This window comes from Drosophila grimshawi, unplaced genomic scaffold (assembly GCF_018153295.1).
Source record: "Drosophila grimshawi isolate 15287-2541.00 unplaced genomic scaffold, ASM1815329v1 contig_184, whole genome shotgun sequence".
Taxonomy (NCBI): domain Eukaryota; kingdom Metazoa; phylum Arthropoda; class Insecta; order Diptera; family Drosophilidae; genus Drosophila; species Drosophila grimshawi.
The window spans coordinates 563419-580870 of NW_025062956.1; the positions used below are offsets into that span (position 1 = coordinate 563419).

The 17452-nt window shown below is 37.3% G+C and overlaps 1 protein-coding gene across 1 annotated transcript; it reads right to left on the reverse strand.

Moving 5' to 3' along the window:
- Positions 1-7805: 7805 nt before the first annotated feature.
- Positions 7806-9189, reverse strand: LOC116805019. The gene is made up of 3 exons (XM_032734674.2): positions 8706-9189; positions 8371-8586; positions 7806-8304 (listed from the first exon to the last, which is right to left on the reverse strand). Exons 1-3 carry the CDS (start codon positions 8812-8814, stop codon positions 8075-8077), a joined length of 555 nt encoding a protein of 184 aa, XP_032590565.1. The 5' UTR covers positions 8815-9189; the 3' UTR covers positions 7806-8074.
- Positions 9190-17452: the final 8263 nt, after the last annotated feature.

Consider the following 17452-nt stretch of genomic DNA (forward strand, 5'->3'; position numbering starts at 1 on the left):
CGTGGCCATCCATTTTTTATTGATCCCTTAAGCGAGTTGCCAGTAACGTACTTTTAAAATTTTGTGGTTTTAGCTTACAAATTGTGAAAGAAAGGCCTTGGGGCGGCGGAGGTGGGCGTCGTATATGCCGTCTTTAAAGGACATCGCCAACAACCTACTAACCAAATTTAGTGACTTTAGCCTTACAATTGTGGGAGATATGTGACTTTCTCGATTTGCGAATATTGATTTTATCGATTACCTAGCCCCTCAGTGGACGTAGTACTCCAATTTTTACACTTTGACTGACAAGTTTCAAGTCCCTATCTCTAAGGGTATCGAAAAAAGTTGCGTTCGTACAGACGGGCACACAGCACGACGGACATTGCACAAAACCATTCCTTCGGTATCAAAGTATAAAAAATGTGCTCACTGTCTATAGGATACCTGTTATAATTTTGTATGATTTTAAAGAAATTAAGTTATGTAAACATGTATGTGTAGTCATGCTGTAGACATACAGTATGTCAATAAAGTGTGTGGACACAAGAAAAAATTCATATTTGCCAACATCTTTTGCGAAAAAAAAAGGATTTTATTATTGTCTTATTTACGGATCTGACCCAAATTTTGGGGTTTAGCTTTATACTATACTTAATTAGACCCCTTAGTCTCAGTCTACCTTTGTCTGAGCATATCTATTTGATTTGGCTGCCCACAGGGTTTTCACGTTATACGCTCGGAAGTGGATCCTCCAAGGTGTCTAGACATTAATCTATTCGAAAATCGATCGGTTTCCCAATCTGTGGGCTATAATATACCAACGCATATTTTAATAGCTCATATTTTTCATAATATTACTTATTTATGCCATAATTTCTGGCACTGACACGATTTCAACAGAATATGGTTACCAATGCTATAGACAAAATGCACGACAAAAGAAATATCGCTTATTTTTAACGGGATCGGCCGAAAAGGGAATTGCAAAATCGTAAACAGTCTTTGTCCAAACACCGTATTGACAGTCGAAATAACGTATAGTTTTGGTTTTTAAAATTTCACAATTATTTAAATGAATGAAAATGCATGTGCGTCAACAATGCTGGCTTCGTCATGTGCTGTCCCAAAGCTGTGTGTTATTTCGAATATCTAGTGGCAATAAGAAATATTATTGGCATCGGAGTATTTCTTTATTTTTCTTCTTTTCTTTTTTTATGTATGATATTTATGATATGCATATTCATGTGGGTTTTCATATTCGAAAGAAACAGACGAGATGACTCTAAATCTATCTTGCAACCTTGTTGCCATTGCGTCGATACTATTGAGAGCAAGTAATCGAGGCAGTAGCAATATCAAAAGAGTATCGATATATGAAGAGCATCGAAATTCGGTCGGTTGAAGCGAACGGTAGAGGATAAACGGTCGAGGCGCGGTTATGCATAAGTTCACACTCAATTTTCATTAAGTACAAACATATGAAACTACATACCATAATATATACATGAATGTATGAATATAGATAGACCAAAAATTATAAAGGTTTAACCGGAGATGAATTCGTATGAACTGAGTATGAGAATGTATATATTCTACTTTTTGGCATTTGCCTGGCACATTGGCATGTGTATTATGTTTTGACATCAAGAAATGCATTTATTTATTATTTAATTAAACTAGGTCAAGGGTTATCTAACATTCACAGTGTGGTTATAATCGAATGCGCATTCCAAGAAGCATAAGTATACATAAGTACTATCAACAAGGCATTGGGTATATTTTCATTTGTGAAATCCGTACATTCACGACTTTAGCTGCGATAACACTTGTTTAAAGTTGGAAATTAAAACACAGGCAAAAAGTGTCAAAATGTTGCAAAGCCTCTGTTGCATGCGTCTCAAAACTGCTGGCATCGTCGTCGGTTGCATTGGAGCTGCGTTCTCAGTTGGGAATGTAATTCTATTGTGCCGCACCTTATTCCATGTGACGAATTTTGAAAGAGATGTGAGTGTCAATGACACAACTATTACAAATTTCCCGAGTAAGAGAGAACAGTATGAAGTCTATAGTCTGTATAAGAGCATTCGAGCTTTATAAAATCAAACCTATGCAGATGACGTATTTATGTTATTGGCTTTTGTAATGCTGAATTTGTTCTCATCGGTCTTCCTAATTTTGGGCACCTTAAAGGTAAGAGGAGACTGCTAACGTAAATAGATCCGTTAATCTTTGTTCTATTTGCACACGCTTGGAAATTCTTGTGCTCAATTGTGCTCATCCCTCGTTCTCTTATGCAGGAGCGTCATTTGATGTTGCTGCCCTGGTTGATCGCTTCTGTAGTGGGGTTCATAACCAAGATATGGGGGTTATTCTTTTTCTTAAGCTCGCCGACGATAAATAACAACAATCATAACTTCATTGGTGCATTTATAACAACTTGTATACTGGGTAAGTCGATTAATTGACATAGTTGTCTGTCTTGCTTTTGCAAATATCGGGCGCAGTATTTTTATTTATCATATATGAACCCCTAAGTTTTTAGGCAGAACTAACTACCACATCTACATTTTTACGGGCATTTATTCTTTGTTCAAGGAAATTAAGCTGTCAAACAAGCAGAAAAATCTGTCGGCTGAACAGCCGGAGCACGTTAGTATACAATACTCCAAAAATTGATATGATGACAAAATCTCAGTCACTAAACCAAACTAAGCGTATAAGTTGTCGAATGCTATGGCATATACTTGTACTCAGGTACTTATGTATATACTTCATAACTGTATAATATCGTATAATTGGTTGTAAAGGTGAATAAATAAGCTCTGTCAAAAATTATTTGCCTTTTTGTGGAGCATTTTAAATACAGAAAAAAGTTTTTAAATGGCGGAATAGTTTTCAAAAGACATTTCAGTTTTTGCAATACGCAAAACTACTAGTGGATTGCCAAAGTAGAAAATACAATGCTATTATTTATTTTTTTTTTTTTATATACACTAACAGAGACAAATAAGAATGTATTCATCGAGTAAAAGACAGCCTATACCCTAATTTTGTTATTTCATAAGTCTTATATGTCTTGCTCTAACCATACAATATTTAATAATTTAAATAACTATTTAATTGTATTGTAATGTATGTCAATAATAATTTACGATTTTCTGCGGTGGATGATATTTGTACACATGATAAATTTTTACCAGAGCAAGCACGTCCCCGACTAGAAAGTTATATCTTTTGAATTTTAGTTATATTGCTATCTGCTATCGATTCGTTATTTGGTGACATATGAAATTATTAATAAAATTAAGTCTTAATCTGCGTATGGTATAAGAGGACTTATATTCCAAATTACAAAGGCTGTTATAGTCTATGATTTGAGCGCGTTCATTAAGAAAGATGGACAGAATGAAGGATAGACACACAGGCAGACTGGCAGACTCTTCTTTCTAGGCTAATCAATAATCTATTCAATGTGTAGTCTGAAATGCTTTCTTTTTGTTACATACATTTTACACTTATTTAATGAGTATACGGTTTAATAGATTAGACAAATTTCAACGAAGGTTCTCCATACTTCGTGTAATTGTGTTAACGGATGACATTTAATATTATTGTGCAGCCATTTACAGTGGAAACATAAATTGCCTGTAATACATACTCGTTCGAGGTGTTGTTGAGTAAAAATGCTTAAATTTTAAACAATTCATATTATGGTTATTAAAATGTTTTAGCTGATACAGAAGTAGCTTCGTTTTCTGATGGTTGGCTGAGCATACAACTTCGAAAAAGAATTTTGAATTAGGTACCACGTTTGCCGCTATTTTTGGAGAATGGCATTTTCTCAGTGCATGCATTAACTTCGCCACTTGGTCAAGTGGCTGCTTAGACGGCAGTGAGCGCTTCGTTTGCCATTTGATTTCCGGTCGGATTTTCGTTATTGGCCTCGAGTCCAGGCGCATCGTAAATTAGCAGCGGTTTATTGCTAGTACGTGACATTTTGGTCGCTGCCCAACGTCTGCAATTATTATGCCGTCCATTCATTTGCTGGTCAGCAGCAGCAAACCCTCACGCCCATGCTGCCCCCCACTCAACACCTCTCCCTTCCTCACCCTCTTACACTCTCTCTCTCTCTTTCTATCTCGGTCTCGGTCTTGACTGAATTTCATTCTTTTTGCGTGCGGCCTTTTGTGATTGTCTTTTAAGTTGGGCGCTGCCTTTGTGGCTTATGTGAGGTCACGCCTCCTTGTGGCACTTGAGTCGCCGTCCACTTTAACATTTCCTTATTCAATATTTGCACAACAATAAAACTTTGATTGTTCCAATTGTTCGCTGTACTATAAACTAAGCACGCCCCCAACAACAAAACGGCACAAAAATACTTGGCATTACGCATACGAAGCGTGTCGATGATATATGTTTATATTCAAGCATTGAATGACTTGACTGGGTGTATAAGGACTAAGCCTTGATGCTGTAACTATTTATCTAAAATAAGTGCTGAGTTTAGAGTTGCAGTGTTGCCTATCTTTTGAAACTTTCTTACAAACAAAATACGTGAAAATTTTGTAAAATAATTTGAGACGGTTAAAAATCAAAATTTAAATCAAATAATATTAAATTTTCTGGTGTATATGCAATGTGCAAATGACAGTTTTAAGCAATGTATTTAATAAGTATCCACATCATCCCAATGAGCCAGAAAGTTAAAGCCGTAATGCAATCACAGTTTAAAAAAACCCTCGTAGCACGTAATGTGTTGCAGTTGCAAAATATTTCTGCATTGTGAGAGTGTGTGTGTGTATGCCGATGTGTGTGTTGTGCGTGCTGAGAAGCATTTAGAACGAGAAAGCTTTGCCATTGCCAGTGCGTGACATCAAGTCGACCCCTGTGACCAACTTACCAACTTACCACTTACTCTAGTTGCACTGTAGCAAAATAAGCTATTTTCATTACAAATTTTTTTTTGCTAAATTCCGAATGCTTTCACAATTAATTTCTGATTCAATTCGGTATCTGTGAGTCTTATTTAATATTTTAAAGAAATTGCATTCAGAACTCTCTCACAAAGCTAACTCTTGTAAGTGTTTTACTTTTAAAATATGGTTATGAAGCCGTTTCAGTTTTATATCAATCCAGAAAATGAGTCTTTCCCCCATTTTCCACGCAGGAGCAAACGAGCTTCTCTCAATTGCTGCTGTTGCAAGGCCAATTGCAGCTGAAGTTTGTTGACTTTGTGCCATTGCTTCAAATAGCGAAATTTTAAGAACATAATCTTAATAATTCGAGCTTTCTAAATGTGCGACAGATAAGCTGCCAAAACTGATAAGCGACAATGAGTTTCAATTTTAAAGTGTGCAAACGTGGTTGGAGGGGGTATGAAACATGACGAGCATCATAAGTTCATTTTCAGCAACATATACGGCAATAGCAATAAACTTGATACACACACACACACACACACACACACACATGCATAACATAATAATTACATATAATAAAAACAATTTTTGCCATTTTATGGCGCATAAAACTGTAGCATATTTTCAGTCGGCGCACTAAATTACTTGCAGTTATTGTGTGGCCAACAAAACACAGCAGAACTGAACCAAACAGTCGCATATGTGTGTGGCACAACAACAACAACACACTAACAAGTAAGAATGCTGCAGTAGGGTGAGATAAACTACGAGATACCCTAAGCTCAGCTGTTTAACATATTATTCTATTTTTATTGCCATAATTTCCCTTAACAGTTTCACACACTGAATACCTAGAAGTGCTCTCATTTTTTGTAGCCGACTCAGTTACTGTAGAGTAAAATAACTATAACTTGGGTGTTTCTTATCCGATTTGAATTTAATTCGAACAGTTCAATGTGCATAAGCATATGTACCATGTGCATATTTTATATTAATTAGAATCCTTTGCCTTAAAAATTGTAGCAGCGGCATGGCTTTATCAACTCGGCTTTTGATTCCGATCCTGATCCTGAGGATATATATATACTTAATTGGGTCGGACATGCTTCCTTTTGCCTGTTACATACTTTTGCACAAAACACTTATTCTCCCTTTTACCCATTTTTAATGTGTTCAGGGTATGACAACAACAAGCTGTTATCGACCAGTTGAAAAAGGAATTTACTGATGAATTGCGGTTTAGTTTTACGAGATGCCACGAGACAACAACATGCACTATAAATGTAGATGTGTGTGTGTGTGTGTAATACTTTTTATGAGCAGCGTTAAAGAAAGTTGCTGCCACATTTTATGTGTCTTTAATGTGTGTTTGTTAATAAAATCGAGAGACAAAGTCACCAGGCGCAAGGCGCAAGGCACAAGGCACAAGGCTTCAGGTCCAAAACCAACCAAAAAAGCTGGCCAAGAAGCTCTTACCGAGTTTTATATGACATTTTAATGTGCGCACTTTGACACTTTTAATGAATGCCCCCCCGCATTAATTTTCTTAATGATCGCACTCATTTAAAACCAAACGAAAACATAAATAAAATCAAATGAAAAGAAGAGAAAAGAAAGCCGAATCGATTGAAAAATGGTGAAAATGTTTGATCTCGTACGGCGAATGACAATGGCGCAAACAATTTCCTGTCCATTATTGCCACATAATGAAGTTCCAACTAAAAGCCATTGCCACACACACATACACACAGAGCGAGAGAGAGAGAGAGAGAGAGAGAGAGAGAAATACACACATGAGTGACGTTGTCCTGCGCCAAGGCAGGACGTGCAGCGTGGCCGGTCAGCTTAATGAGCCGCACTAAATTCACACTGAAACTTTTTGGCAAAAAGCTCTAGAGATGCTCAGCGTTGAACATGGTTGTGTGAGGGAAGGGGGAATGGGAGATAGGAAGGACTGTTTCGGTTTGGTGGAAACTATTTATCGCTGCTGGCCGAACAAATGTGCTGCACTCGGGCGCCTGGCAGGAATTTATTGACACACTCAATCGAACGCTTTGATCGTTATCCCTTTGCTCCTGCGACGCCCTCACAGCCAATAGACAACAACAACTACAACACAAGCAACAAAGACAAAGTTAGTTAAGTTCCCCTTCATTTAGCAGTTTGTTCGTTTGATTGTTTTCTATTCTATTTTTTCACCCATCTTGCAAAGCCCTTTGGCACAATGCCCACCAAATGTGTTAGTGAAGTAAATTTCACAGATTTCAGTGTTTTTTTTTTAAGATTTATTTAAGGAATACTCTTATTAAAATAAGTTCCATAATAATAATAATATATAAAAATATATAACAAGTTATTTAAATCTGTTTCCCCATTTTAGAATCTACAATGTTGTTATGTCTTCTGGATCTCTTAGAGCATCCATGCGCAAAACTTATTTACTTTTTTTTATTAAAAGATAAGCTGTCAATGGGATTTTATATCTATAATCGCTAAAGCTACATTTCTAAATCTAATCATGTCTCACACAATTTGAAAGCTAGAGTAACCATATTTGAAATGTATATTGTTTATCCTAATACCCTTCAAATAGCATACAAAACACGTTGACTACGCCCAAGAGGATCTCATATCATATCGATTTCCGATATCAATAAAATTCACCATTTTAAAGGCAAAGGATTTATATTGAAATTTATATATATATATATGTATATATGCATAAATATATTATTGATCTGATACAGTTGCTCAAATACATGGGCTCTACAATAACTATGCTCATGCTCATATATTTAACTACTGTGTTGAGGGTATCTCGTAGTTGAGCTCACTTTTTTTTAACATTAATTATATTTTTTCTATTGATTTTTCCAGTTTAATCCAACACTTAACATTTAAACAAAATTAAATATTTAAATTGTGCATGATAAATTGCGACAGCATGTCGCACTTAATTTATTGTCTACCATTTGAATATGTACCCTAAAAAAATTAACAATTTAACAATATATGTTTGCTTATGTATAGTCCATAATCCATAGTTAGTAAATATATGTGTTTGCTGTTTTGGAACGCTTGTGGAATTTACGACACCATTTTCAGAAATAAAATATTGCGTCGAATATTGTGCGGGAATGCTGCAGTTTCGCTTGGTACATTTGTACCACATGCTAATCGTCGCTGACGTCAGCAGCCCGATGGAACTCAAAGCTGCTGACCTGTGGATCCAAATTGCTGCAGATTTTTGGCATGCATTTTTGTTTTTCCTGCTCGGTGGCAAGGGTTGCCATGGTCAACTCTAACATTTGAATTTCGTGTGGATCTGGATTTGTCTTATGCCCCCACTTGGGAAAATATATGTAAGCCACAATGAGGACAAGCAACGAGATAGTCACATAGCCTGTCGAATGGTTTATAAATTATTTCTGAGTTGTACATAAAATATTGTGAGTGAGTAGGTACTTACCTTCCACAATTAGATTGAACACTTGGTACGTTGAGCCCCGCTCGTCCAGTCGACAACCCCTCTTGTGATCATACAGTTTAGGCACGAACCAGAGCAGCGTGAAAGAGAACCATATTATGACTGCCAGGCGATCTCTCTTCCGCAGGCCCAGAAAGAGATATACATTGAGGAATATGTTGAAAGTGTAAACACTCAGCCAAACAAATGGCTCGATGTCTAATGAGAAATAACACGCAGCAGCAGCAAAGCGAAAAGCAATTATCAATAACAACAACAACACAACAGCTGGCTATTAAAAACAATGTAAAATGGAAAAGTCTATAACTATAGCTTACCATTGTCAATGGTATGCTGCTGCGCCACGCACCACATTAAAAAATATGTTAGCGAGTAGAAAACATTGATTATGGAAATGCCAAGGCCCAAGTCCAAAAATTTGCACATCTTGGTGTGAGTTTGTATATTTATGTGTGTGTGTGTGTGTGTGTGTGTGTGTGTGTATATTTGTGCGTGCGTGTGTCAGTGTGTGTGGTGTGCGAGCGTGTGTGTGGCGTTTAATATCGGTTCGCTCTTACAACGGCATAAACAAGCGCGAACCCAAACCCGAGACCGCTCGCCCAGAACGAGGGTTCAGCGTATACTGGCGACCGTATTGTGTGTTTTGGTCAGCAGCGCGAGAGGGAGAACGGGAGAGCGCACTTGGGAGAGAGCGCCAGCAAAGAGACAGAGAGTCAGAAAGATAAATAATAAGGCGAGCACGTGCTGTGGAACCCATTTTAGACAGCCAGTTGCAGCCCAACAACAACGAGCAAATGTGTTAAGAGAGACGAGTTTTTAATTGAAAACTGAAAGTTGATTGAAATGCATGTGATGACTATCATATATTCGTATATCAAATATATTAAAAGTATTTATTCTATTCAATCTTAATTAATTCATAAATGTCAATCATAATTAATGTATTAAGTTTGTGAATTGATTATTCATCTTCCCTTATGGCATGCTTGGCTGACCAAAGCACTTAATGAGTTCCAGTTGAGGTAAGAGGCAAGGAAGGAGTACTAAAAGAGTTCCACATACATACGTCAGAATCTAATCATTGCACCCCTTCCAGTGATTGATTTGATACTCTGTGATTCGTCTGTTGAGCATAATTGCAATCAATCGATAATTACGTTTATGTTAGCTGCTTCAAATGTTTGTTGATGCTTGGTGATTAGCACTTTGCAGGTTTTTAAGTAAACCATTTCCATTAATATTATTGACACAAGTGTTGTGGAAACAGATTTAATGTTAGACTCAAAGATCTGTTAAGCTGACTGTAAAATTATTTACTGCCTATTAAAAATAAAATTAGCCGAAAGATCGCACTTGAGCATGAAAGAATACTACAAATCTGAAACCTCACATCTGAAATAAAGTTATAAAGTATATATACAGAATTCCATTTCTTCATTACACATCTCACCACATTACTTGCATACCAAAAATGAGCACAATTTTCATAGTCGCTTTTGGTGATAAGTAAATGGTGAAAAAGCTCGCGAGCCGCGAGCGTTGATCACTTACCCAGAACGAAGGCTTGACGTGGACTGGCAAACATGTTGCTCAGCAGCAAGCGGAGAGCGAGAGTTTCGAATGTGGAACATAATTAATTTCTGGAAATGGAATTGTTAATTGAGTTCCTTAGGCTGAATTCTAAACACACTTGCCGAATAGCTCGAACCTCGTTTAAAATCCAACACTAATTATTGCTTACAGTTGTAATTATATTATATATATATATATATATATATATATATGTATAAAACAAAAACATTTATTAATATGGACAAAACTTGGTATTATCATCAACACTCTTGTTGCAACACGAGTTAGCGCTTATGCCCCATGTACGTGAGTGTATGAGAACGTGTTCGTGGTGTACTCAAAAATGATATTGTTATTGAAGCCATAATCAGTGACTGAGCTGAGAGACCAGTTGCTTGCTATAAGCTTGAGTGCACAAAGAGTTCTTCAATTGCGCATTTTCATTATACCCTGTAGTCAAGCAACGCAGCATGAAGAGCTATAAAATGTGAAAAATTTGAGCCCATCAGCAATAGAAACACTTTATCGATTATTATATATGTTATATATTCATATATTTTATTTATGAGTATGCAATAAATTAAATGTTCAGGCTTAACTTTCAAATGACGCGTTCCAGGCCATGCTGCTCAGATAGATATATACAATAAATACATACATGAACTGTGATATTACAAAATGTGGCGGTTTTTTTTTGCCATTTTAATGAATAGCGACCAAAACAGCAACAACAACTCAAAGCATGATATGAAAAAGCAAACCACGGCATCAAACAACAGTCAGCAGTATGTTTGAGCGTGTGTGTGTGCGTGAGTGTCGGTGTGTGTGTAGGTGTTCAGCAAAAAGTTTAGTTGAGTTCACTTTAGTTAACTGCAAAAGCAGAAATAGCAGGAACAACAACATCGACTGCAGCAACGGTCCTAGTTGATTGCTATGCTTTGCTTCGACTGGTTGCATTGGAGTGCGGCGTGTGCCACAAACCAATGAACCACACATAATGGTATACCAAACCAACACATACACACACACGCACACACGCAAATAGTGGCAGGCAGGCGTTTAAGTAAGCGTGTAAATTATTTGAATTATTTATGAGTTGCAGCAACAACAATAACAAAATCAGCAGCGTCGACAGCTACAAGAAAGGCACAAAAAAGAACAAGAGAGAACGTTGCATTTGGGAGTAACCGACTGCGAAATACTCTGATACACATTTTTTACCAATCTTTGAAGGAAGTTTCAAGTTTTGTTTCAGCTTTTCGAAAGGTGATATAAATTCAAAATAAATTTCAAAAGTGGTGAAAATGATTTTATCGGCTTATACTATCAGGTATGTCGGTTTAATTGATCTTTAGGGGAAGTTACCGGGCACTTTGAAAATTTTGTGACTCTAGCTTAAAAATTGCTACATTTCAGATTTTTAGGGAGGAATACCTTGGAAATTTATGTGTCGATCCTTCATAGGGGACACCAGCAATCGTCGCTTTAAGTGCGGTGACTCCATCTATTAAAATTGTGGTTTTATCGATTTTGTCGAATTTGAAGTACCCTGTGGACGTAGCACCTTCAATTTCAGCACTTTGTCTGACACTGGAACTAAGAAGCCTATGACTCAAGTTTAAAGACTCTAGACGGAAATTGCACAAAACCAATATACTAATTCAGCTTCGTTGCCAGAGTATAAAAACAAGCAGGTAACCTAAAGCCATCTGAATGCACACTCGACATATGCAACCAATGAACACCCTGCGTTCGAACTCTACCCTCCGCCAAACAATTTCCTGTGTTATTCACACAGGAAGCTCGTCCAGCGACAAAATCAAAATCTCTCACATTTACCGAACACAACATTTTCGGGGTAGCCCCCGCTCAGCTGCTGCTGCTACTGCTCCTGTTCCTGGCCAGTTTTGAATCCCATGACGGTGCTTTGGCAGCGTTGAGCTTGGCCCTTTGCTTGACATCGCTCTGACAGTTGACAAATGCGACACAATTTGGCCTGGAGAGCCAGAAGTTTTGGTCAGCTGTAAGACTGTAAGAGTTAATTCCCAGCCGGGAAATTTATTAATAGGCCGCGGAACCCCAAGTGTCAAATGACTGTAGTAAAACAAATTGAAAACATTGAAAAAGTCAAAACAAAAAAATGCTGCAAATACACCTCAACTTTTAGTTTTAATTAAAACTGAAAGTTGAAGTGTATTGCAGCATTTTGTTTTGTCTTGACTTTTTTAAAACTTTTCACTTTGTTTCACAATTGTTTTAATTTCCTGTTATTATCCGTATCTTTTTCAAATTAATGTTTTATAACATTTCAACAGTTTGATTAATGTTTAAAATATAAATGCTATTGAAAAAAATAGACTAAAACTCGAAATGTTTTGTTTGGTTATTATTAATTATATTTTCGCAGCTTTGAAACCTAAATAGAATATTCGAAATACATGGTATTACATTTTAAAATATAAGTATATTATATTATGCAAGATTTATGCTGTAAATGGCGTGGAAAAAATTAAGAGTTAAACGCAGTTTCTGATTATGGATTATCTTTATTATAAGCGAGTGCGTCTTTACTTGTTGAAGAATTGAGAGCAACTTTTTGAACTTAGGAAAAATACAACGCAGAAGGAAAGAAAGACAATTCATGTGTGACCAGATCTTCGATACTAATCGATATAGCGATATTAAGTATTAATCGTTGCTGCGATATTCAAACATATTTCAACAATTTAAAACAGAGTATTCGAAAAGAATTGTAATATGTTTACAATAATTTAGTATTCTGAAATATTTTTGCAGGATAATTTATACATTTAATATGTGTTGTCTGAAAAATGTCATTACATATGCCTGAAAAGAAAAAGATATCAACACGATGGCTCATTCCTCAAGTTGCTTACCAACTTTTTAGATACGTGTGTATCTTTTGGATTGCTATCTTTGCCAGCCATTCTAACTGTTTTACGTTACGCATACGACCCCCTCGACTTATGGCCACAACATGTGGCCACAACTTGCGCTGAGTGGAGCAGAGACACAGAACTTAGGGAGCGAGGATTCGGGACTCTAGCTGGCAATATGCCTGCCAATTGCACGCACTTTTGTCGTTCAATTTACTTGGTATTGCCACAGCCAGAGCCACAGCCAGGGGCAATGGCAATGGCAATGGCAATGGTAATGGCAATGAGAATAGCATTGGCATTGGCATTGGAATTTTTTGTGCCCTAAGTGGCTCAGTTGAGTTGGCTTTGTCGTGGCAGGGCCATGTTGCACGTTGGTTTGTTTGTAGGCTTGCAATAATTTGGTCTATTTGTTGCCTGGCATTGAGTTTATTGAATTTGCCATTTGCATGTTATACGAGCTTCGAGCATGTAAAGACAGCAGTACCCTCACCTCTCCCCTCTCCCCAAGTGCCTACTTATGCCACCCGCTGAGGTGCGGGGTGAATTTTTTTTGTCTATGTCGCTGCTGGAAGCTATTCAATTATCCGGTAGTAAATTTGGCAAATGAAGTTGTTTATTGCGCACAATGTTATGCCAATTGAGTTTGCTGCCTACACCATACAAAATTACAAGCCGTGTTGCAACTTACCCAATCACTCCACCCTAACTTGGCTCTCTTTTTGGGTGTAGAGTGGCAGGTGTGCGTGGCTTGAAATTTAATTTCACAGCCAATTAAAAATGTTACACAGTGCATATGATGAATTTGAAGCTGGCTGCCATCAGCTGCGGCTTTTGTGACTCACGTGCGCTACTTGGTAGCTTAATTGTCGGCACACTCCCTATACCCCTACCTACCCTACCCTACCCCTCTCTAGTTCTCTCAGCTTTCACCGAGAGTTGGTAAATGTACGTATTTGAATACCGTTGACAGCTCAGTTCAATTTGATTTATGCTCGGGCCAAAACAAAACAACAATGGCAACAAATTAAGAAAGAACAGCTATTGTTGGCCCGCCGAAGAGTACATGCCCTTGCAGGTCACTTGCAGTCACAGGGACTAACAGACAAACGTACGAAGCTATGGAAGCTGATAACGAATATAAAGTATATAGATATCTGACACACTGAGTTTCACGTTACGCTACACGAGTGTAATACCCTCTTCAAGGGCATAGAAAGGCGCACAGAATGGGTCAAAACGAAGCCTCAGCAATGTGCAGAAGAAAATTAATTATGCACATTAACTTTTGTCGCCTAATGTGGCATTCGGCAAGTTGCACACTTCGTCCTGATCAGCATAATCAAAAGCTGAGCCAACCCAAATGCCCAGTCGCTTAGTGTGAGCCCGGATCCTTCAGGTTTCTGTTCGTTAAGTGAACGAATGGCATTGAAAAATAGACGAGGCCGCAGCAAAAGCCGCTTAATTAGTGCGTAATTTGTAAGTCTACGCGCAGCAAAAAAGAAAATTACAAAAAATACCAACAACAGAAAATATATAAAAATAAAACAAGTAAGAATACTGCAGCCGTGTGAGCTCGACCACGAGATACCCTCAACTTATCTGTTAAATATATTATTTACGTTTCATTGACATATTTACCCTTAAAATGATTTGAAGTTTTTGTAAGAATGAGTGGAATCGTTCTCATTTCTTACAACAGCAACAGGTACTGAGGGTTAAAAAAACAAAGTCTCATTTATTTATTGTATATATCAGGGGCGTATCACACGCTGCCCGTTTCTCACACATGCTTGCGTCTGCTAAATAGTAATGGGATCAAAATGAGAATTTGGGTTTTGAGATGCTTCCTTCTGCCTATTATATAGTTTTGCACAAAACCATCATACCGCTTTTACCCATTTTTAATGGATTCAGGGTATAAAAAACAGAACACAAAGCAAGAATAGCAAGAAACAAAAGAAAATCAAAAAAGTTTCCCGGGACCATATCTGAAACAATGAGAGGTAAATATTAATTACTAAAATGACAAGCTTCAGACACGTCCACGGCGAATTGATGGCTAAGAGAGACATAGAGATATAGACAGCGAAATAGAATTTGAGAGAAAGAGAGAGAGAGAGAGAGAGAGAGAGAGACAGAGACGGCAACAGTGCTATCCAAAACTATTTTCGTATGTAACATATGTATGTGCTTAATAGTAATCTTAACTAATACTTAAATGCCTCACACTCAAAACGAAAACATTAAAAAAAGAGCAGCTGCTCTTCGTCCTTTTCTGTTGTGCCTTGTTTTTCTTACTGTTATTGTGCATACAAATTTGTTTATTTTTAATTTCTGACACCGCTTTGAAAGCACATTTTTTTCACATTTATCATACACTTGATTGCCCAAAAAACCGAAAGCAACTCGGCACAAGACGTATTATTTGCATTATTTCGTCTCGTTTTCGTTTGTTTAGGTTAGCCACGGATGCTGACCAGTCAGCCAACCCCAATCCAAAACACCCCCACACACCACAATCCCTGTAACACCAACTCGAATTTTTGAAGGCATCACAGGTGTCAATTAGTGGCAACCATAGGCTTTAGCTGGGGATAAGCAAACAGCGAAAAGCTGCCTCATTCAATATGTGCACAAAAAAATAAAAATAATGCATAAAACAATAATAGTGTAAAATTTATATTCAAGTCGAATACATTTTTTATTACCTAAACAAAGAGAACATTTTCAATTGCATTGAATATTGAATCACAACAGAACGTGAAATGCTTACATTATAAAATATTTATTTTATAATTTCAAATAAGTCAGTTAATGTAGGAAATGGCTGTGCGAAAGTTTTTTGTTGAGTGTACTTTCATTTGGGATGAACTCAAATTTTTTGCTTTACTTGCTTATTTTCGGCTGCATGTAGCACTTTTTGTGGCTGCTGGACGCACACTCGAAAGTTGAATTATGCGGCAGTTGCTCGCAGCTCTCGTGTTGCATATCTGCACGCTGTTTAACATCCCTTAAGGTACTTTTTGTTAAATGCCATGAATATATTTTGCGCAGCGTTCGCCATTGAAATGTTAATTAATGCACTTGCTGGTTACCTTGCTGCCACATGACAGCTGCAGCTGCCACAATGTTCTTCATGTCCTTAGGCAGAAGTCCAGACCTTAAGGTGGAATTATTAGTTGATGTGACGCAAAGTGCTGAGTTTTTAATTTAAATTATATTTTCAGGTATTCGAAATATTATTTTATTTGCTGGGTATTTTAATGGTTGTGTATGCTTGTCACTTTTTTTGACGTCACTTTAACAAGCGACTCGCTAACGGCAACCGCGCAATTACACTTCAAACGCTTTAAATTTTAAGTGCTGCCCCCGAGTTACTGCCGCCTAGATGCTGCTTCAACTATGAGTCACCTGTTGGCAATGATGCTACTGCTCCAGAGCACTGCGCACAACTCGCCTTCACATTCCCATTTACATTCGCATCCATTTTGGCGTCCATTGTTGGCTAATTGGGCGCACTATGTGCAAGCTGAGCACTGTTAAGGGTTTCAAGTAGCATATTTTTATTCCACCCTTGCAGAGAGTGTTAAAGTATTGTCATAAAATGTGTACAAGCAGTAGTTTTTCAAGATATTCCAATGGAGTCTCTCAGCTACATTTTAAAATTGAATATACTTAATCTATTTTTTAAATTGAATTTGATATATTTTAGAGAGATGGAACGAGTCCGACTATGAACATTTAATTATTAACTACGAAGCTAATTTATCGCTCAGTGCAGGATATAATATAGTCGAATACTTTACGACTACGCCAACTTGACACTGATGAGTATTGGTTTGGGCACTGAATTGAGGACCGTTTGCCCGCGGGCCCAAAAATAAATCAAAATTTGGCATATTAATTTCATAGCTCAGCACTTTGAGTGCTCATTTTTATGGCTAGCTAAAGTTAAGTGGGGGTATAAGCGACTACTAATCGTGTTTGCGACCTTTCTGAGTCAAGATTGTCAAATTATCAGAACAAGGTAGATAACGAGTCGAGTTTTTTTATTGTTATCAGCGTCAAACTTTTTTGACAGTTATCAAATTCAAGACTTTTTTTATGCCTATTTTGTTATAATTATTTCAGACAAATTTAGTGGGAATGGCTTTGTTATCGGTCGCCTTTTTCTGTTCATTTTAGTGAAATGAGACATTGATATTTTATTTCTATGATAAAATGCTGTCAAATTCACTAAAATAATTGAGTTATTTCAAATTTCACTGGCCAACATTCAATTTGTAAATGAAAAATTGCCAATATTTCCAGAGAGAGCTTTTGCAGTCTATGTTGAAGAATGAAAATAATCTGAACGGCTGCTTGTTGACTTAATGCCGATGCGAACTTCAACATAGGGATAAAAATAATAATTGTGGCCGCCAGCGCCAATGGACGCTGTTTCCGGCTTTCTCAGTTTGTTTTTGCTTGAGCTCTTGCTTCGGTGCTTTTCTTTTCGATGGCTTTTCGCATACTTTTGTATTTGTACACTGCAAGTTGTGCTGTGTAATTTTAATTTTCCAACGTCAACGTTACGCCTCAGGCAACTCAGC

What these genes read in the sequence shown, in the direction of transcription:
- LOC116805019 (XM_032734674.2), bottom strand. Translation starts at nt 8,814, where the DNA reads ATGTGCAAATTTTTGGACTTGGGCCTTGGCATTTCCATAATCAATGTT. An exon ending in GCAGCATACCATTGACAATG is followed by an intron (nt 8,587 to 8,705) that starts GTAAGCTATAGT and finishes ATTTCTCATTAG; the next exon opens with ACATCGAGCCATTTGTTTGG. An exon ending in GTTCAATCTAATTGTGGAAG is followed by an intron (nt 8,305 to 8,370) that starts GTAAGTACCTAC and finishes ACCATTCGACAG; the next exon opens with GCTATGTGACTATCTCGTTG.